Source organism: Drosophila eugracilis, unplaced genomic scaffold (assembly GCF_018153835.1).
Source record: "Drosophila eugracilis isolate 14026-0451.02 unplaced genomic scaffold, ASM1815383v1 contig_408, whole genome shotgun sequence".
NCBI classification, from domain to species: domain Eukaryota; kingdom Metazoa; phylum Arthropoda; class Insecta; order Diptera; family Drosophilidae; genus Drosophila; species Drosophila eugracilis.
In genome coordinates this window covers 1,192,310-1,215,838 of record NW_024573270.1, presented here as the reverse complement: position 1 = coordinate 1,215,838, position 23,529 = coordinate 1,192,310, and the positions used below count along the sequence as shown (strand labels likewise).

Here is a 23,529-nt window from a genome sequence, read left to right as displayed (position 1 = left end):
TGTGTAATATCTGAGCGAATAAGAAGAATTAGAAAAAGAAGAAGAGTGCTAAAAACGAAAGTGTGCGCGAAGGCATTATCACCAAAACAAAGACAAACGATCAACTCACAATCGGTAACGAAATCGGAATCGAAATTTTGCATCACCAAACATCGATCAGTATCTATATATACTATATATATATCTGAATATCTGAATAGATAAAAAGGACAAGAAAAACGAACAGGCAAGTGACCACGTTGCGTATAAGTAATATATTCCTTTTAACAATGACATATATATCCATTTTGTCCCTTTTTTTCATTCCTTGCTGGTGACTTCCCTTCTTTATTTTTTCTTCTTCTTCTTGGTTTTTTGTTTTGCTCGCCGCCTTTGTTGGCCCCCTTTGTTTGTTGTTGGGGTTAAAGGCAAACAACAGAAATTAACAAAGGCGAGGGGCGCAAACACAAAAACGAGACCAAGAAATTCAAGTCAAGTGCTGCGGCAGTTCTAGATTGTACTTACTATATAGAGAGAGGGGTGTTTATGTATAGTACATGAGTGTGTGTGTGTGTGTGTGTAAGATCTAGGTCTAGAACTAGGTCTTCTTAGAAAGAAGGGAAAAAGTTTTCAAGGAAATCAATGCAAGTCTTTGATGGCTTACTTTAAAATATTAAAAGAAAGAAAGAGATAGATAGGAAAGTTATTTAACTTTCTCTCACACATATCACATTTATTTTTCATATTTAGCTCTTCTTTGGAAAAGGTTTTCTTTAGAAGAGAAAAGAATTTTTCACCCACATTTGCTGCTGCTTATGAAAAAATTCATAAAAAAAACAAACGTTGCCAGAGGTTAAAATCCTTAGACAAAGACCATGTATTTCCCAGAATGTTATTCGAAGCGCAAATAATTACAAATAATTTGCATTTTGACGACGGAACCAGGTTGTGCTACCCCCTTCCCCCCTCTGGTTTTATTCGCCAACTCTCGCTCGTCTCTACTCTGATGAGTTCTTCAAACTTTTTCATAATATTTTTAATGGTTTTTCCACACACTCTACTGCCGCTCTTGCTGTTGCTGACAGGTCAAATGAATAATAATAAAAAATACACATTTTTTTTTTTTTACAAAATTGATTTAATCAGAAAAACTGAATCTATTATGGTCTGCTTTCCATTCAATTTTTATGTGCTTCGATATAGGGGTTGAGTGGTATGCGGAAAAGTATGCAATGCACGGCATATGAAAGGCTGTGATTACGTTCTTAAATCCATGGAAATAAGCGGGGGGACACATTTTGCGTGTTTCAGTGGGTGTAAGAATGTGTGTGTGGGTGTGTGTGAGAGGTTGCTATTAAAGGCCGCAAATTGTACATTAAAATACACATCATCATTACACACGTTTTGGTTCCTAATTCTTGTTTTTCCCCCTTGCAGCTCTTATATTTTTCATTTTTTTCTTTCTTTTTTTTTTTTTTTTGGGTCAGCGCTGTCAAGAGCAATCAGAGACAGGCTGGGCTTGGCCACTAAATAATCAGGGTACACTGCGGGAAAGGCTTTTTAGTAGCCCGCAAGAGAGTGGAAATTAGGAAAAACTTTGTGTTAAGTTGAGAATCTATTCGTAATATGAAAAATGAGTTATGCTTAGGGGGAGATATATTCATTTTTTGTAACTTGAGTGTATTTTTTTTATAAATTTTTAATAAAAGTTATAAAATTAGATTATTATAAGGTTGACTCTTGAAAAATAACATTTGGTAGTTCTCCTAAATGGGAAATATTAAAGAAAAGACCCTCAAAAATCCCATTCAAAGGAACTTTTTATTCCCAAAAAACACAAAAAACATTACAGATAACTTTTCTTTGAGTGCAGGATCCTTGTAAGCCCCACTGTCGCGTAGGCCCTTGTAACACCCTTTCGAGGCCAATTTTATGTACCCCTTGCTTTTGGACAAGCCTTTGACAGGCATGTCATTTAATGTGCGCCTAAGTGTAGGCTATAAATTTTTTATATGCATTTTAACGCATTTCAAGTTATGATTTTCCGCCAGTGCCACGTCGCTCAAATACACACACTCACACTTACACTCACACTCACATACACATCAAATTTTCATTTGTGTAATGAAAATGAAAATGCATACACGTGTGTATGTGTGTGTGTGTGTGTCTGCTTATCTATGTCTAAGGTTATGGAAAACCACTAGCTTTTCTCTATTTAGGCTGCGGCTGGCTTAGTTTTCGTCTTACCAAAAATGTACTTTTCTTTTGCATTTTTTTTCTCTCTTCTGTTTTATTTTTTGCTCAATTTATGGGATGGGAAATTTTCGATTTGCAGCGACAATCAAACGACACAATTGCGGCGACCCAGAAATGCCAAAAATTCAATTTAAATTGCAAGCAGCTCTTGATTTTTGCATATCAAACACTCTGTGTTGATTTTTCAGAGACACACGCAGGCAGAGGAGCTACCAAATCGGAAAACTATAAGGATTTTTAGTGAATAAAAGTATTCAAAGATGCTTTATTGGAAACTCTTATAAAAGATTATGGTTAGTTAGGTTTTCTCCTTAAATTTCTTGACATTTAAAAATCCAACATAAATATATGAAAATCAAAACGAAGCCTCACCCCTAAAAGTAGGCAGTAAAAAACTATTTCAAAGAAATTCCCCAAGGAAATCGCTTTGACAGTTGTAAGATTTAAAGTTCAAACGTCATAGCCGTCGCAGCCTTCTTAAAATCCGCATAAAATAAAATCTAAAACCCGGAATAGTCGAGAGCACACTGAGAAAACATAAAAATTTAATGAGACCAAGGCGGGGCCATAAAGTTAAATCCCCCGATTAAAGGCAGACCAGTATAGAGTGTCACCTTAAGAGGGAATCCGATGCAATCAGCTGTTGGAATCTATCCTTTGCCCTAACTCTGGCCCTCTGCCCCTTATGCTTCGCCCCCCTGATGGACACTTGCTCCTCTGGTTTCATTAACTTGACACATAAAAGCTTTCGATCTGCTGCAATGATAGTTCTACTTTTTCCAACCAGCAGGAGCAGCGGGAGTAGCGGCAGCTGTAGGAGAAACGAGTGGAAAAGCTGGTGGATAAGCCATAGGAGTGTGAGTCATTGGGTGATAAAGGTAGAGCTCGATAAACGTCGTACTCACCAGGATTTTCGGTGATACATACACTCGACTCCCTACTCTACTCTACTGCATACACTCTACTACATATGTACTGATGCGTACTTTAGCACCTATAAATTTTTATGCATAAATATTAAAACGCCACCGAGAAGGTCCTATGTATGTGTGTGTGTGTGTGTGTGTGGCAAGTATCTCCGTGTGGTTTCCAATGTTCTTGAATTTTCCACTTTACGGCCCAGTGTCCGACCCTGTGTCTGCGTGTCCGTCCGTGTTGCTTCGGTAGCTTGTCAAGCCCATAAAATTATGGAAATTTTCTTGCCCTTTTCCGGCCATTAGAGGGAGAGGGAGACAGAGACAGAGACAGAGACAGAGGGACAGCATCATCTCGACTGACCATTGAAATTGAGTAACTTGTTAGGCATTTAATGTTATGGCATCGTGGTGTCACTTTTCCCAGGCTCCCTAAACCCCAAATGGAAGGATGCCCTGCCTTCGCCACATACCCTTTGGGTTCGCCTTTTTATTTTTCTGCACCTGTCTAAAGTTGCGGCTTGCTAAACTTTCGAAATTTCCCGGGCAACAAACAAAGGCGACTGCCAATCAAAAGTTTTGCATTTGTTTCTATTTTGCGGCTCACTTCGATTCGCCACCTAAACTATACATGTATATACTTTTTTTGCAGCTCACTGAGAGAAAAGTTTGGTCATTTGTGGGGGTTAAGGGGCTGTACTAATAGAATTTAGTAGGTTTTCTTGGTGTTAAGTGCTTTTTTAAGGGTTTTTTTAAAGCTTAAATCAATTTAAAAACTGGATTTCTATGGAATTTGTGGTCATAACTACTAAAAAAACTAAAAACTTAACCCTCATTCAGAGAGAAATCCTTACTAAAATCCTTACTAAAACCACAAAGATTTTCCACCGTTCGATCAAGATTTTTCCCATAGTTTCCAAACACTTTCCTCTCAGTGCCTTTTCATTTGAGTGATGGCAGTTGTAGACACGCCCCCTGACAGCTGGGCGTCATCGACTGGGCAGGGGCATCAGAAAGGCAATAGAAAAGCGGTAGGAAGGAGGGGGAGAGGCGTGGCAGAGGGCGTTGAGTCGCATTGTCATAAACTTTCATCGCGACTGCGACTGCGACTGCGACTGCAGGACCTGTCAAGCGTGAATTTTCGTGCCAAAGATAATAAATGACAAAACCAATAAGCGAAAATACGAGGCTACGAGGATATATACCTAGAACATCCATTATAGGGACAGGTGATGGACGACGAGTGGTTAACAGTTCGTGTAGAGCAAACAGGCAGTCGTACGAGTGCGTACAAAAGTTTTCCGGTTAAAAAACAAAAACGAAAATAGTTATTTCCCGAAAAGGAAAGCTAATGGAAAGGCCAGCCAAAGTTTCGAGTGCGTTGCATTGCCATTCGGTTCATATGGATTCCCAAATGAGCTGAACAACATAAAATGCTTTAATTACTTCGGAACATATATATATAATATATATAGTGGTATATATATATATATGGCTTTACCATTTGCAAACACTTTTCCGCTTTCCACTACCACTCCCATTAAATTAATTTCCAGTGCCACTCGAATTTCCAACTTTTTCAAAACTAATTCATTTAGTGAGTAATTTTATGCTTGATTATAGTTGCTCCATGAATCAGGCACAGAGTTTGGTTAAAGCTAAGGGTCTTCCCAGGAATAAATTTGTTAATCATTCGAATAAAATAACTTCGTTTGGGAACTTTAAAGGCAGCAGCAAGCATCGTATATCAAACTTAGATATTGGTAACTTTTCTTGGCCTTGACATTGCATATAATAGTCTGTATTTTAATAACCTAATGAGATGGCATTCTCACCTAAAGTTTTAAAAGCTTGTTCATTTTAGGGGGATAATATGAGGTGTAACACCTTATTAAAATTTAAAAATATTGTCTACCCTAATTTACCCCTCACAGGGACAGCCTTATTTCTATAACTAAGTCAATAATGCCTCAAATTTGGAATGTCATACCTCGTTAAGCTTGTCTTTTAATTCCTACATTTCTGTATTCACGGCTGAAAAGGTAGAATTTCTGCCATTTTTCATGGAAAACGACGATGTTACCCCTTATTGAAAATGCAACCTTTGATTTTTACCCACTTTCCCCTCAATGTGGCAATATTATTCCCATAACTAAGCTTAAAATGGTCCAAAGATGGAATGTCATACCTCAAAAGGTTTGTTTTCTAATTCTTATCAATCCCCATTCACAGTTTAAGATGTACAAATTTTTAAAATTTTTCTATAAAAAGATAATGTAACCCCTATCGAAAATGTTGAATTCGTTTTATCCCGATTTTCTCCCCCAAAACTGAGAGTATTTTGTCCATAACTAAGCTTAATATTGTCCAAAGATCGAATGCCTTACATCGATGAACTCGTTATTGAAATTCCATAAAAACTGCATTCACAGTTAAAAAAGTAAATTTTTTTCCCAGTTTTTAGAAAATTTCATATTGGTAGCTCTGTAAAAAATCCGAAATTCGGTTTAACCCGATTTGTCCCTCAAAGTGAAAGTTCTTTTCCCATAACTCAGCCATTAATAATCCAAATATTGATTATCAGACATCGCTGAACTCGTAACTAAAATTCCAGTCTAACTGCATTCACGCTTTAAAATGACAAAATTTTTGTAATTTTTCATAAAAAAGAATGATGTTACCCCTTATCCAAAATACGAGATGTGGTTTATTCCGATTTTCCCTTAAAAGTGATAGAATTATTCCCATTACACAGCCAATAATGGTCCGAATATGGAATGTCATACCTCGCTGAGTTTGTAATTTAATGCCCAGAAAAACTGCATTCAAGGTGAAGAAATTTCTAGAAAACTGAGTTTACCTCTTATTGGAAAATGCAAAATTAAAGTTCCCAAAGTCATTTAAAAAATGTTAAGGCTAACTAGTCTTGGTCATTGACTGCCCAAAACAGTCATTCTTGTAGTCCTGTACTTTGGCATGACCAAATGACCATCTAAAAACCAATAAAAACTGCAATTTTCCGCCAGTAATTGAAATTCCAATTGTTTTCCCCAACAAAATCTCTATTCATCAGTTCCTCATATAAACTTTAATAGAACATTTTCGTTGAATGCAAAACTGTAACGCCACTCGAAAAGACCTAGACAAGTTGGCATCTGTGATCTTTGTCCCTAAAACCCCAACATTTTCTTAGAAATTACAAGGACATGATAGGCCTGCGCCCACACACCCTCGCTATGGTAGTATATATAGTATAGTATATATTCACATACATGAATAGGTGCCCTCACCTTCTCGCATCAGCATAGATCTACATAAGTAGAAGGCAAAGACCCGCTTCAAGTTAATTACATGCACCAAAAAAAAAAAAAAAACAAAAATGGGGACTCGGCTCGGCTCTGTGGGAGAAACATGCAAATTTTCTTGACAACGTCTCACCCACACACAAACGTTACGCCCACATATGGGAGTGTGTGTGTGTGGGGGGCGTCATGCTTACATTAATTTGTTGATAAATTGCGCAAAAATGGGAAAATAGGTTAAAAGCTCTCAACTGACGACGACCAAACCATAAGTTTCCCTTCTAAAAATTAAGCCACAAAAAAAAAGAACCAACGAAAAAAATAATAAAGCGGAAGATTGAAGCGGAAATGTAGCTAAGGCAGGCTAAGAAATACCCTTTCTTTTTTAGAGAAATTATATTTAAGGTTTAAGATTTCATCTTGGATATAAAGAAAATGTTTATTTTGGGTTTGAAATTTGTGGAAAAGGAGGAAAAATCTTACAAAAAATCATACTTTTTCCACCCATAAATATGTTTTTAAGTTTGTTAAATATTTTCCAAGTTCCCTTTAACCATATAATTTACAAATTTCCCATAAATTTCACTTTTAATCCTCAATTTATATTCGATAAAATTCCTTCTTTAATTACCGCATTAAGCAAGGCCTTCAGTTTTTCCTTTTTTTAATAATTTAATGAACTGATTTTCCCCCCCATTTTTTTACACACATTTTTAAGTATTTATTTTTTTAAATGCTTTTTCATGAGTCCTTGATTTAAGTGTGTACTTTTATTTGGTTTTAACCGAGCTGAAATCTTTCCTAGCTGCTGCTGCTGCTGCTTTTTTATGTTTATCTCTGTTGTTAGTGTAGGGTTATTTCTTTCGTTTTTCCTGAGTTCTTTTGTTGTTGTTACTTCTTGTTTTTATAATGCGCGAAATTAGCAAAATAATAAAAATGGCACAAAACAAGGTCGCGCATAAATAATGAGAAAACAGCGCAAGTTGTTCGCTTCGCTGGCTCTCCATGTGGAGCAAACTGCATGTGGTGGTGCAGAAAAAAAAAAAAAAAAAAAAAAACAGAGGAAAAAGCGGGTTAAGAGGTGGGTCACAACGGTTGCGGGAGGAAGGAAGGAAGGGGTGGGAGCGGGGGCCTTGGTTGGGTTAAGGGTAGATGGATTGTGCACTCGCATGAATTTATGTCGATTGTGGGATTAGGCACTGCCATTGTCTGTTTATTGCCTATGGTCTGGTCTGTCTTTTCACTACCTACTAATTGTTAGCTTGCTTAGCCAAAAATGTTGGTTTTTGATTGGCAAAACAAGTTAGTGTTGGTGGGAAATTAGCTTATCATTGAAAGAGTTTGAAATCTAGTTAAATATTGGTGAAAAATGTTAATGTTAAGTTAAAATTTAACTTGGGCAACACTTAAAATATAACAAAAGTTACTCCCCCTTAACCAAATTCCCATATTAATAATCATAATCACTGGCTAATCTCTCATATCTGATAATCTCCCCTTGCCTTTTGCTGTGCCCTAAAAAGTATGCTTTTAAAATTCTACCATCGAAGGCAATTATTTCATTGAAAAGTGTTGATGGCTGGAAAGTGGCCCTTTTGGCCAAATGGGTAGATGGGTAGATGGGGAAATGGAAAAAACGCAAGTGGAAAATGGAAAAATGGTTGACGGCAAATGGCAAATGGCATTGCATACTTAGTGGCGATCCCTGCTGCTCCATGGTATCCCATTTCCCGATCCCCGGCTCTTGCTTTTCTTAATGCTAATAACATTTTCATATTTTACGCTGAAAGCATTTTCCACAGAAGATACAGAGAGAGAGAGAGAGAGAGCAAGATCGGAAGTCTTTATTTAAAATGTCATTAGCTGTGAATGGCAGCCAGCCATGTTGGCTGTTCTGTTTTAGCCATTTCAGTCTCATTTTAGCCACTCTGTAAATAACGCACGGAACACGTCATGGAAATGTTAAAACCGCATTTGCATTTGCCGGCTGTCACTTCACTGAGAAATAATTTGCTTTCTGAATGATAATTCAGTTTGCATGTTAAATTACATTTTTCTTCAAGTGTGACACCACTCGGACCTGTGGGCGTGGCATTGTTTATGCGACGAGCAGAGCAAGTAACCCAAGAAAATGTGGAAAATCCAAGGCGAACGAGAGAGTTGTCTCCACCTTCATTTGAGATGTGGAAAATGTAAGACTATTTGGCGTCTCGCAGGTTGAATCTGATTTCTTATGCACAGCTGCATCAAGAAGTGCATTAAATTCGCATAGCATACCGCACAGCACATATGTACACACACTCGTACGCATAATGGCATTGATTGTGTGTGTGTGTGTGTGTGTGTGTGTTTGGGTAGGAAGAAGGAGTACGAAGAAAGCCTTTCTCCATCATGCACGTGCACGTGCAGTTGCATTTGTGTGCGTTTGCCTGGGCGGATGGATGGATGGCTGGCTAGGTGGGTGGTCTTTGGTCTGGTCTAAATTATTAAGCACCTTGGACGTATGCATGACAGAGAAGGCCCACAGAAACACTCAAATTGAAAGCCATAAACCCAACTCAATGAAGGCCAAATGAGCGGAGACACGGAGTAATGGGACAAACACCTTGGCAGCTTTCCTTTTTTCTCACGCCGAGAATGTGAGTTCTAGTTTTCTGTTCTAGAATCTGGAAACTTAACTTCATCTATAAAGTTGAATTTCCAATTTAATGTTCAATTTTCATGGTAATTTGTCATTTCCTTTTGAGTTTTCCTTTGAAATTTCCATGCCAACTTCCTGCTTTTGTTGCCAACAATTGATTTTACCATTTAGTTCGCCATAGATATCTCCTGATAGTTTCGCACACCCAAAAACAATTAAGCCACTTGATGAGTGTTTGCCCTCTCTGCTGGCCATAATGATTAGACACCCATTCAGCAGAGGGGGCACAATTACATTACATGGAGTGCAGTCCATCGGCTTCCGTTTTCTGTTCCGTTTTCTGCCTTCCCCACTTCAGCATGTAAACGTGGCCGTAACCCTAGATGTATCCATGTCCGCCTTCATTTTGTTCAAATAACCAATCAATGTTCATTATTTATAAATGTTTGTTTACCTTAGCATTTTACGATATTTTCTTTCAGCCACCGCTACCTCTCTCCACCCCCCTTTTATTCTTCTTATATTTTCCCCCAGTTTCCCTTTATTCTTCTTGTTTTCCTCATTTATTTGTTTCTTTGTTTTGTTTTCACACTATTAGCCTTAGCCGTGGCCCATGTTTGCCTTTGGGGCCAATGGAATTCACTCGAAAGGATTGGCTCGAAACCCTTTTGGGGGGCTTAGCAACACAGTTTACTCTTTGAACGGTCTTACTGCCTTCAAGTAAAGTGCGTTTAATGGTAAGGTTAAGGCAATGGTTGAAATGTGGTTCTTTAATAAATAATATTTGTTTGGGGAAATTAAGCTGGAAATATGAATAAATTCTATTAAGGAGAAGTGATGGATAGATTCCTTGGGAGATTCTATAATTTTCCTATAATTTTCCTATAATTTTCCTATAATTTTCCTATAATTTCCCCCAACAAATAGACAGAACTACATTTTCCACTCATGGCTTATGAAACATTCAATAGAAATCTGTAAATCTGCCATGAAAAGCATCCATGACCGTCAATTCATAAGCCGTAATTAAATCGCCAATGTCACACATTGCGTATACGTATTAGGCAGCTATCATTTCCCGCCCCCCTCTCTCTTTTAGTTAATTGAACTTTTATTTGTTGTCAATGCATTCCTCTGTCTGGCATCCATTTGCCATGCCGCTCAATTAGTGTAGAGAGTGCAGTTAAATGACAAATACAAATACAAATTGCATTTCGAGTGCAACTGCGCCGGCTGTTGTCCAAAAAATTATGCTTATGCCATCGGTATGGATATCTATATATAGCTATCTCTGTCTCTTTTGTGTGTGTGTGAGTGTGTAATTTAATTAATTTTATAATAGCCCTGCCAGTTACATAAGCCAAAAGCAAAAGCAATAAACCAAAGTCAATAATATTTATTTATTCCATTCAGCACTTTTGTTTAGCTGCATTTTAATGAGTTTTCCAGTTTATTCTAAGGGCTCTCTCTCTAAAGGCCGGGCTGGTGGCATGGCATTGCCTTTCCAAATAAATTCGAAACTGATATTTGACTTTTTGATTTATCAAATCGTTAAAATTAATTCGTTTGTCTCTTTAAGCACATAGATATCTTGCAGGTTAAACCTTAACTTAATATTAAACACTTTTCACATTTTGATTTTCCCCCAAAAATACATCACATTTTCATTGCCCAACTTTAACTTGAACCCATTTCGGCCATAACCTGAACTGGAATTGACACAAAAACTGCTTTGGCTTGGCGCATTGGCGCTTGGTTAGGGAAAAGTTGTTCCTGTTGTCCGATTCATTAGCAAAGTTAAGGTTAATTGCTGGCCAGCAAAGTCCAGGCGAAAGTTAATCGAAGTTTTTTCTCGTAACTTGATTGATTAGTGCCCAGTGCAAGGGGTCTGCGGGGTCAGAGGTGCGGAGGCTAAACTAATTTTGAAACAATAAAATAAGTTTGAAAGGCTAACACAAGCGATAATGATTGGCCAGCTAGGTGGTGTTGTTTCCTCCTCCCCTACCCCCTTTGATTTGCAATTGCTGATGTAAACAAAATCCTTTTCTTCCAATCTCTATATATATATATGAGATATATATATGAGATATATATATATTAGAGATGCCCTTTTTATTCTACAAAAGCTTTTTGCAACATTAACTAACCCGGCGTTGTTCGTTTAAGCCGGAATGCAAATTGACTTGTTTCCTTTGCTAGCCATCTCTTTCTAGCTCCCCCTTGGCTGTCTCTTTCTGGGCTAGTCCTCTCTCTCTCTCTTTCTGTATTACTTCCTTGGGCCATCTATTATGTAGATGGCATAAAAAACAAAGAATGAGCCACCTTCCTTCGTCTGGTTTCGTGGTTTTGATTTTCCCTTTTGCACCTACAACCGCACCGCCTCCTTTGCTTTCCCCTCTCCTCTTCCTGGTTTGGGCTTTCCCTTTTAGCCCGATTCCGATTCCGCTTCGCTATTTCTTTTTCTTTCTTCCTTCTCCCCCCCCTTTTCCGCGCCAGCATTTGGCTTAAGTTTTGCAATTTTGAGCTAATTCCTGCGACGACGAAGCCGCTTTCCCCGCTTTTCTCACCGCTCTTCCCCGTTTTCTCTCTCAGTTTTTATCGTTTAGTTGGTGCTTTTGACACTGAGAGAAATTTTAGAAGATTTGTGTAGGTTTAAATCATAGAGATTTACTATATTAACTAGCATTTATCTTTTTGTATATTGAGATGTAGATTTAAGCTTAAAATATTACCTATGAACTGAGGAATTTGTGGAGGGAAAACCATGCAAGATTCATTAGTTTTCCCCCAACACTTTTCCTTCTGTGTACTCACGGCACACCTTCCTTGATTTTTCCCGGGAAATACGGGGAACTGAGATAGATTTATGCATTGCCATGGTGCTGCTGCTACGTTGGCTTCCCTTCCGTGCCTTCCCTTCCTCTCCCCTTACGCTTTTCCCTTCCATCAATGCAATTTAAATCCACGCACAACGCCAAACCAAATGGAATTGAAACGGAACTGAATGGACGGATTCGCCTGTATTGAGATTTATTGTCTCATCGCTCTCTAATTACAATAAGGCACTGCTAGCACTGCTAGCACCGCCTGCCTGCTTGCCTACCGCTGCTTGCTCTATGCCAATCTCGATTCCGAAACCCATTTCACCCGATCCCCGTGGAGCGGGCCAAGAAATTCAATTTAAATTACTTTTTAATGTGCTGTGCACACACCAGCACACCAGCACACCACCACACCAGCACACCACCACACCAGCACACCACCACACACCCACTAGAAGGACACTCTGGCCAAAGAAATCCCAAGGGAAGGCTGGAAAATTGTTTTAAAACTGCATTTAATTGGGGTCAAACGGTGTCCGCTTTTGCCTTCTCCTCCTCTCTTCTTTTTTTTTTCGTATCAAAACTCTCCAGCAAAGGAATACCAAATACCAAAAAATGGCCAAAGGGCAGAGATGTTTATTCAGAGATTTGGTTTGACTATTTGCACGCTGCCTTTCGATAAGTATCTCGGCTTAATTCCCGCACTTATTCAATCAATAGTGATTAACTTAATGCACTGGCATGCCGACTAAAAATAATACTCGATGCCCCAAAGCCAACTAAACTTGGCTAAGATAAAAAACCAACCATTGTTATTTAACTTTGAGGAGCTAATTCCCTGAGTTTGTTGATTAAATATTGTTTTCAGTGAGCTTTGATTTTGCCATTGCCTTGGGCTCTTCACAAGAAGTTTTTCACTTAAATTAAAGTGCTGATAGCAGAGTTCGATTATTTCGATTATTAAAATTGAATTTGGTTTTTGATAATCGAAAATATTAAGCTGCTTGCATGGTTTCTATATTAATACGCAACTAAACAAGCTAAGATGCAGCTTTAAAGCTGTGTCTGACAATGTTTAACGATATATTTTCGGTAAATTGCACATCGATACATTTTATATTTAATAAGATTATTTTAGTTTTGGAAAATTATTACCATTTCATCTAAAATTCTACAATTTAAACTTATAAATCAATTAAAAAGCGATAAATTCGATAAATTATCGATACAAAAATATTTTTTCTTCACATTTTCAAAGCTTCTCTTACTATTTCATCTCAAAAGCACAAATTAAACGTATAAATCGATTTGAAAAATCAACATTTTCGATAAATTATCGATATAAAATATTCTCTCTTCACATCTTCAAAGCCCTTTTTACCATTTCATCTCAAAAGCACAACTAAAACTAATAAATCGATTTAATAGCTACACTTTCGATAAAATATCGATATAAAATATTCTTTCTACACATCTTCAAAGACCTGCCTGCCTTTCGATCCCACTGCCAAAGGTATAACCTTCAGCCCAGTTACACAAAAACACTGACAAGCCGACTATCGAGCTCCAAATCTAAGCGAAAAGTTTCAAAAACCCGAGAAACCCGATAAAAAAACCCGAAAAACATGTCAACCAACTTCAAGTCCAGAATTCCGAAGCGCATTAAGACCTCGAAGACGACAGCTCTACATGCTACGAAATCGGAAAGTTGTCGCTCTCGTAGTGCCGCCTTCAAATATCGCTGTTCGACGTTTCGCTCTAAATTGCCTCTGCCGATCAATAAGCTTGCCGCTTCGGTCAAGCCAGTGTCGCTGGAAGCGGCGGTGGTTATGAAGAAACTGGAAACGGAAACCGATGTGATCATACGCTCACTAGTACGACGCTCGATACCGCCGGCGGTACGCGGCAATCGGACCTCCTTTCGACGCATTCAACTGGCCCACGGTTCACCGGTGGCCAGTGCCTCGTTGATAATGAAACCGATTAGTTGGCGAAATACTAGCAAGGTGATTCATGAGCCAGAGAAGCAGCTAAATCAATCCATTCCCCTGGCTAACCATGAAAAGCTTCCCGAGGCCCATCAAGTTTCGGCCAAGAATCTTCTCGAGCTGGTGGCCGGCAAAAGGCAACCGGATATGCAACTTATGCGCTTCCTGTGCAGCGATCATCGGCTTATCAATGTTCCCTGCCACCTCATGTACCGCCACTCAGTGGTGATGTGTAGATTGGACACGCTGGAACAGCCCATCGAGCTGCGGTCCATACGTTCGGTCACGCTACTGAGGGTGATCCTGTGGATGCACGAGAAGAGCTTGTGTGGAAATGGCAACCGAACTGGAACAGAATCTCAACGAAGTTGCATTTGTTGGAATGATAGTGATGTTGCTAATGAAACAGGAAACGGAAGTGAAAATAACGAGAACAGTGGCAAGAACACTTATGAAAAGGAAACTATGACAGAGGATAATGATTCTAAAAGAAATGATAACGAAGAAAGTATCAATTATGATAGATGCGAATGTGAAAGTCCCAAGGACATGAGGGAAACTAGTAAGAACAAGAACACAAATGCGGATAGTGTGAAAACTGATAGGGAAATCACTGAAAACAGTCAAGAAAAGCCCACAAATCCGCATGAAAAATCCGAAATTATAAAAAATAATAAATATAATGGCTTAAAAGAAGGCAGACAAGAAAACACAGAGGATAAATGTGTTAGCAGAGGAAGGATAGAAGGAAGTGATAGAATGTCCAGTGAAAGTGACAGCCTTTTAAGGAGTCAAAATTGTTATTACCACAACGAAATAGAAAAGGGCATGGAAACCAAAGAGGAAAATCATGAAAATGCCTCGACAGAAAGTGTAAAATATGAAAATAAAACAATAATTGCCAATGAAAAAGCGGAAAACAGTTGGGAGCTTAAGCAGAAACTTAAGAAAAATGCCTACAATGAAAACGAGAATAAAATTGGGAAATATTCCAGAAGTGTAAATTCAAAGCGAGAATATAGAAAGGAAAATGTGATAAAACTAAATGCAAGTACTGGAAACACTCAAAGAAAAACCAAATGCCAAACCGACTTAAACGGCAGCGGAAGTCACAAGAAAGTTGCAATTCCTAATAGAGATAGAGATCGGAAAAGTCAAGATCGTACTGTTAATAGTGCCAAGGAAAACGGCTTTGATAAACGTAAGAAAAAGGGACTCATCCTAGGTGAAGCCAATAGAAACATCGAGGAAAATCTTTATATATATAACGAAAAAAAACAAAATTCAAGTAAAACTCATACCAGAAAATGCAAAAGTAACGACGAAGGTACAGGAAGTGAAAATGAATCGCAGCCATTTGGGGAAAATTCATGGAACTTCTCGGCTAGAAGTAAACTTTATTCGTGGGAAGAGCGTTTGCTGGGCAGCGAGCTCTGCCAGCTGGTGGAGCTCATTCTGGCTGCCCACTACCTGGGCGTTGAGTCCCTGACCAACCATGCCACCTATCATTTTGGCAAACTGATGGCCCAAAGGACACAATGGGAACGCTATCAAATGCTCAAGATCAAGACTCATTTGGCAGGTGTACGACAGACCTTGGATAGCCATCGTCCCTTGATCACAGAGATAATGTCACAGACCAGGAACATAGATTCAGTTTATTATGGCACAAACATACAGCAGCAGCAGCAGCAGCAGCAGCAGGATTCTAATCGGATGTCAAGGATCAGGCGATCACGCCTGGACTTACAGGCTCCACTTTGCCCCAACACACCGCAGGGCCATCATCAGCATTGTTTTCGATCTACGCTTTAACTTGAAAACGTTAAGAAACTTTACTACTCATTGTTGACAAATATTCTTGTTTTTATTTGTTGGGTTTTTTCTACTTATTCCCTCACCACAATCCCTAATCCTTCAATATCATCAAACCAATCTTGATTTTGATGATTTATTTAATTGAGAAATAAAGGCAAGGGCCTTCGAGTGTGGAAACTGCTTAGCAGACAAAGTCAATTAATCTCCTGGCAGGAAGAAGGCTCAACTTTTTCGCCAGCAAAAGCCGCAAGCAGTAGCGTTTTTGATTAAATAATGCACTGGAAATAATGTGGATGTAAAGGAAAGTGTTTAGGAAATGCATTTCCTTAGGTAGAAGGTGAAAAGTCGAAGTCGATTCTTTCTAACTTTTCCAAATTCTTTATCTTGAAAGACATCTGCCCTTCAGTTAGCTGGCCCGAACTTTGTTCTCAGTGCTGCTTTTGGCATAATTAAGGAGAATACTTGGCAGGTGATGGGTGGCTGGTTGGCTGGTTGGCTGGTTGTCTGGTTGGCTGCCTCGTTGTCTGTTCAAGTGGGTGGTGAATGATGTCGACTATCTCCGCAACCGATGTGCGGCAATTAAGCGATAAAATATGCAACAAGCCAATTATGTGCTCATTAAATGGCCACGACCAGTCAGTCAGGCTCCTCCTTCCCGTTTCCCTTTTCCCGTTTCCCATTTTCCACCAGATCAATGGCTCCAAAGTTCAGGTAGTTCTCGGCTTGGCTCAACCATTTGTTTCATCAGCTTTTCTTCTTCAACTCCACCTCTCCCCTGCGTCCTTTTCTTTCCTCACCGAAGACTCCTTCTCCTCTTTTGGCCAACAAAAGTTTTTCGGTACCAACTTGTTTGGCTTGGTGAAAAGGTCATGCCGCATTAATTTTAGATGGCATTGCCGCGAGTTTTCAAGTTTTTAGCGACTTTGCCACATAAGCCGTTAAGCAGGCGAGGCCGAAAGGACAACAAGCTCAGGCTATACTCAGGCTATACTCAGGCTAGCCAATGTGGTGGTTAGCACCTACCAAGGAAGTAAAGAGATTTCTAGATTTCCCCGGCTAATGTTTGTTCGGAAAAAGTGACTGCAAAACAAAGTTTTTCCCATTGGCAATCGTAGTGTTTGCTCTTCTTATTCCAACTTTCCCTGCAGTTTTCTTTTTATATTTAAAATTACATTTCTTACGTTTCAGTTTAATTTATTAAATGGGCAACTTTTGTTTTTCAACTTGGGGTGACTGCAAGTTTTGGGTTTTTTGGATTGGGAATATATAGCTGAAGGTTAGCCGAGATACTATTCTTAGAAACTTCTTAACTGGGCAATGAACTTTCTTGAGTTGTTATATAAATCTTTCTTTCAAAATTATTAAACAAAAGGGTAAAACTCATGTTTTCCCACACAAAAACTAAACCCTTTTCTTGCCAAACTCTAATATCTTACCAAATTAATGTCTAATTTTCTAACTAAATTCAAATAGAAACCCCAAACACAAACATTTTTTATCTAAAAATAAACGCTATTTAGATCAAACTGTTGGAACGGCACTAAAAATCCAACTTGCGTGAAGTTCAAGGACCCAACTGCGACTCTTTTATACGTAACTAAAATTATGGAGAACAATCCAAAAGACGTTGGGGCGAGTGTAACAAAGGGAAATTTAATAGACCTAACGACGCCATCATAATGAAGCTATGGCAAACACACACACATATGTCCTGGTAGTAGTATGTGTATGTAGTAAAGCAGCCATTTTTATTTCTGTAACACGCATACGCCCCGTGGACTGAGAGGGTGGGCTATTGGGGCTGCTGCCTTACACATCATTGTCGCTGGCGGACTTTCGCCTCCTTTTGTTATTATTGCTGCCAAATCGCGTGAGCAACTTAAATGCCTGAATTTATTCGTGACCCGCAGCTGGAGAGAGTAAAGAATGAACTTCGATTACTTTCATGGCAACAGGTAGGTTGAATCCAACCGTCAACCGACAACCGACAACCGACAACCGACAACCATCAACCGCCAACCGTCTGTTTTCATTTCGATATTATTCTTTTTGGTTTTTTTTTCTTTCTTTTTTGCCATTGCCGTGGCTAATGAAAATCTACACGAAACTTGTAGACAAGTTTTATTTTTATACACTCATTACGCTCGTAAAGTTGCTGGGTATATTGGCTTTTAGGAAGAACTTAAAAGAACTTAAAAGACCTTAAAAGACCAGCAGACGTTCAAGCAAAGTTAATTCTTTTACATCCATCAAAGGGATATTTCTTTTTTTTTTAGTTTTAGGGGAATATACAAAGGGGAGTCTTAAAGAGCAACTTCCTTGACTCCCAAAAGTATGCTATGAAAAGACCAATTTATTTTTAACTTGATTTTAGTTTTGGGGTTTTAGTAATAATATTTAACTATGTAAATCCAGCTTCTCCTTAAAAGACTTAAATTCTTTTTTAAACCTATCCTTAACTACCCATTTTCTTCAACTTTCTTTCTGATTATAACTTATTCTTATTTATTTATTTTCATTTCGCTGACTGTCGCACTTTTTTCCTGCCTGATTTTCCCTTCTTTCCCTTCAGTCCTTGTACATACCATACCACCATCGCTTTGTGCCATTTTGCTGCAATTTAACAGTTGATATTTCTCGTTAGCGGTAATGTATAGAAAGAGAGAGAGAGCAAAGCTTGGTGGTATAACTACCATTTAGCCCCCGGCTTATTCCCGCCCTTATGTCGCAACTTTGATATAAAAGAGGAGAAAACTTTTGTCTACCGCAAGCAAAATGAAAATCGTCCATTGAACTGTGGGCTTGGCCCAAGTCTCCTCCCAATTCTCCTCCCAAGTCGCACTCCCACTCTGTCATTTAATCCATTTCAAAGTTTTCTGCTCGGTTCTTGGTTCTTGGTTCGGTGATGGTGGCGGCGGCAGTGTTGGTGTTCTGTTTGGTGTTGGTGTTCCGCCACATTCAACAATGTTCCGTCTGTCAGCGCAACGAGTTCGCTTGATTCATCAGAAGACATGGCCTCGCCTCGGAATCCTGTTTGGTTTTCCCCAAGGGGGGGATGTGTGTGGGCAAGGGCAGGGCAGAGGACTAACATATCGAGCACCAAATCTAGTGGATTTCCATTAGGAATCGCCCGATTATCCAGTTTAATTGATTAAACACAAATGCCAGATTTGAGGGCAAAGCAAAGGCTTTCTGGACCTTAAACCAGTGGCCAGAAGTTTCAAGATTTTACTAAATACTTGACTAAAAACCTTTTTTTTTAATAATAACAAATATCTAAATGGTTATATTTTATAATTTTTTATCGAAATTTTTTGTACACAAGACCCGCTCATCAGCTTTATTGTTATGTGACGGACTGTACGGTGGCGGTGCTGTCTGTGTGATTAACGTGCAGCTCAAAGCTCATTCCGAATGATTTATTGAGTGCTGTCTTTTCCTTCCCCCTTGTTCCTACCTCCCTCATCTCCATTCATAATTTCCATTCAGTGGCGTGCACATTAAGCATACGCCCCGTGTGACCGCATCAACAATTGCATATTGTACTTAATATGATGAATATACATATGTGTATATGTTTATGTTAAATGAAAATTATATACATAATGAGAGAGAGGGGCCGCTGGTAGTCATTGTTGAGCCTGGCCAAGTGGCACAAATGTGGAGGCAGTCACTCAGTCAGTCAAGGAGAAGTACAACAACAGTAGCAACAATAAAATGAAAATAAAACAACAAGCAATGAAGAGCAATAAGAAGAAGAAGAAGAAGAAGAAGAACGACAACAACAAGTGAAGCCAATCAAACAGTCAGCGGTTGTCAATTAAACTTAATTATGTTGTACAGACGAACGGCAGGCACAGGCTTGGCGACTCTACTCTACTCTACTCTACCCCCTACCCGCACGACACCAGCTTTTCCAGCCACGCCCCTTTTTATATTCAGAGATTTCCATTTGCCATTGGCCCGAACATCGCCCCCTCCAAAAATTGTGTGTAAATTGAAAGCTTTAACAAAACTAATTGAGCGCAGCAAAATGGTTGAAGGAAAAACCGAAAAGAAAAACATAGAAAACTGATTTGATTTCGGGCGGACGTAGATTTTCACTTGATGATTTCGTTTATGGTGGAAATAAGACAATAAATGCCATTTGATTTTCTTGATTGTTAAGCTTTATGTGGGTTTTTATCCGTGAAAACATGATTACAAATACGAGATTTATCTAAAAAGATCGATTAAGAAGCATTTCCTTAACACTTCATCCCAATTACCTTATCAAAATGTGCCCATCCATAACTAAAAATCGAAAAAGGGAAGCCCAGTTTAATGGCTTAATGATGGGGCAAAGGGAAAATTAGCTGAAATCATGGTGCAATTATCATATAACAACTATTGACATAAAACGATTTTAAATTGACCAACCAACCAACCGACCGACCGACCAACCGACCCACCGACCGACCCCTTGAATCAATTTTTCATCCAATTTACTACCCATTCCGCCGTTCTTAGTCATGGCTTAGTCGCAAGCAGTAGTAGTTTTTCCTCGTCCATTCAATAGTTACCTGTCCTGCAACGATTTAACCTTCCTCCCCCATTAGCTATCCCCTCGCTTAACCCATTTGTTTTATTGGGCGGGATGGTAAGTTGGTAAGTTGAAAAACCTGCACTGCGCGCTGTACAAGGACTCGCATTAATTAGGTGTGGGTGCAGTGTGCAAACAGGACTAAAGTGGCGAGGAAAGAAAATCCTCTGCCAATGTTAAATTGGTTTCGGGTTGGGCGCTCTGTCTCTGTCTCTGGATCTGGCTCTGGGGCCATAGCAATGGGGGAGTAAATAAATAATAAATGAAAACACAAACACAAATCCAGGCGCATAGCCTCATATGCATTTTACATGCGATTGCCCACTAAATAAATAAATAAATTGATTTTATTTTCCACCTTAATTGATACACATTCGTATATATATATATATAGATAGATTATATATATATATATGTTGGCAATATGTTTTTGATTTATTTATTGCATGGACCCAATCGTATGCCTTCTTTCTGCCAACGATAATTGCCGTAATTGTATCTATAAATTAATTTATCCCGCACTCAGTGCAGGCATTTCGTGCTCGTATTTATTGTTATTTTTAATACGGACTGACAAAAACGCAATTTGTTTGTTAACTACCATTGTGTAATGTGCAATTTTATGGCTCTGTGACTTTAATAATATATATTTTACCAAGAAAAGGATTTGTTTTGATAACCAAAAGGTCAGTTTTAATGTCGCTTAAAAGGTATTTAAGGGGAAATTCCCGATTGCAATTTGCCAAGCCTAATATTCATGCCTGAAAAAGTAATTTGACTTTCTTATGAAATTTCCAGTTGATATAATAAATCTAATTAAGCTTTCGAACTTTTCTGCTTTTATTTTCCTTACAGGTAAGCAAGCAGTGGTGAGCGATTCAAGGAGGAAGACAAATAACAGCAGCGCAAGTATGAAGAATCGTTAGGGCTTCGGGGCTGGATGAAGTGTCAACCTAGTTAAACATCCGACGCTTATCCTTCAGACCGAAAAGAACCAACCAACCTTCAGACCTCCCTCTTCCTTCCTAGCCTACCCATCCAACAGATTTCCCGTGGAAGGCCACTTTATGCTGCCCGCAGGCAGCAGCTTTCCCCCGAATTAGCTGCCAAGCAAAAATTGACGTTTATTGTTTTTAGAATTTTTATGAGCGCTCTCCTCTCGACCGAGCGCAGTGAAAAACAAAAAAGAGGAAGGGAGGGGCAAATGAAGGGCGGCTGGGAAAAGCCAGAGATCAATAGCCAAAACGCTTGGCACGTTCGTCGCCAAGTGGGCATGAAAATCGTTTCACATAATCACGCATACGACTCGTTGCCAGTCAGTACAGTGCGTTACATGAACATTATGTGACACTGGGTATATATGTAAGTTAACTTCGAGTGAAATGAGAATATATCATTATGATTTGAGGGTAAAAATAAAAGCTATAATCGACGGTTGGATAAAATGTTAAAATTCTACAAAATTAGCCTTCTTTCTTGCACTCCATCAGCACTTTCGTATAAGTTTCTTTTGAGTTTCCTTAAAAAAGCTACAATAGTCTATATATTCTTAACCTAATTCATGGATTTATTTAGCCACCATTCAGTTTTATCTAACAAAATATGGAACATCCACCGAGTCTCATTTATTATTCGGTTAAAAAATGCACTTCGATACGGACTGTGGGTCCCCTAAGAAGACATCAGGATATTTCATTTCCACAGCAGAAGGTTATTTTCTCTCGTTTTTTTTTGTATTCAGCATAATTTGTGCACACGAGAAATATCACGCATACGCAGTGTGTGCGTATTGCGTCAGGCGAAAAGTGTTGCCTACTTTTTTGGGCCAAGCGAATGCACGCCTTTTTTAAGCAGCTTTCTGCGGGGCAGCAGCTTTGATTTAGCTCACTCATACAATCACACAGCAAAAAAAGACAGCAGGACACGTGGATTTGCAAGCTGAAATTATATTTCATTTTTATTTGCAAGCGTCTTTTGGTCTCTTTTTTGCAACTCCCACTGAATCCAAAAAAAAGGAGCAAAAAAAAAGAGACTGAAAACCCTTTTGCTTGCCTTCGCTGTTTTTTTTATGATTGTCTTGAGGATTTTCGTTTTACATTTGTATGAATTTTTAATATGCCAACGGAATAAGAAACAACAACAACAACAACAACAATGCGAGCCAAGAAGCCAAGAAAGCCAAGAAAGCATAAATATCAAACAGCCAAAAGCGAAAACGAATCGGAATCGGGGAATCAGAATCAGAATCAGAATCTGAATCAGAAACCGACAAAGGCCCGCCCGGCAAATACAAAGATAAAAAGGAATATCAAGCCAAATAAACCTTAAGGACATTGTAATATTAATTCAAACGGACATATACAAAAGTGAAGCAGAGCCAAGGCAAAGACGGGGGAAAAAGAAAGAGGGAAACACACATTCAGCAACTTGAAACGGTCTTAAGGCCTTTCGTCCTTTTTTATTTCTTTTGTGGCTTATAAATGCTACTCCCACACACACAAACACACACACACAGAGACACAGTGCCACCCACTCACATGAAATTGGAATTGTATGGAGGTAAAAATCCAGCCAGAAATTTCACAAAGTAATACACGCAGCAGGCCAGGCTGGTGGTGGCGCTTCTATTCTACTCTGCATTTTCGCAACGAAGACCGAAAATCTTTCGTTAAATTTCGAAAAAAAAAGAAAAGCTATCATATCATATCACATTTTCCTCTATAAGCGAAAAAAAGAGAATTTAATAAAACTCCTCATTGGGTGAAATTCCTTTATTATTAGCCCCGGGAAAATGAAAATGCTTGTATTTAAACGCTCGTTGTAGACATTTCATTCCATCCACTTGATTTCATTTATGCATATTCTCCTCGCGAATGTTCAGCAAGTAAGCGAATTTTAATTGCCTCCATAAAGAAGGGGGGGTCCAAAGTCGAGACAGAATGTTGTTGTTCTTGCTACCCTGCCACCCACCCCCCTCCCTCTCTTTGTTGTTGGTTTTTTAAGCTGAAGAAGTTTTCTTTTTATATACAATACCTGAAGCTTCACAGAGCAATATGCCACCACAGTCTTGGTTCTATTTTTAGGGCAATCAAAAGGTTGAATAGTTGCCATTTCAGCATTCAGCAGGGGGCTTATTTCTATTTTCATTATTGGAAAAGCCAAAAGAAAACTTAAAATGTTGCATAAATATCATAAAATCATTATTTTATGGCCAAGGAAATCAT

The 23,529-nt window shown here is 38.8% G+C and overlaps 2 protein-coding genes across 2 annotated transcripts in view; both read left to right on the top strand.

Annotated features, from left to right (window-relative positions):
- Window positions 1–23,529, top strand: part of LOC108103833 (high affinity cGMP-specific 3',5'-cyclic phosphodiesterase 9A) — a 116,266-nt gene that overhangs the window by 33,206 nt on the left and 59,531 nt on the right. The window lies entirely within an intron of this gene.
- LOC108103834 (GATA zinc finger domain-containing protein 14) lies at window positions 13,386–15,732 on the top strand. Its single transcript, XM_017209523.1, has one exon. The coding sequence runs from the start codon at window positions 13,543–13,545 to the stop codon at window positions 15,718–15,720; it is 2,178 nt and encodes a 725-aa protein (XP_017065012.1). The 5' UTR covers window positions 13,386–13,542; the 3' UTR covers window positions 15,721–15,732.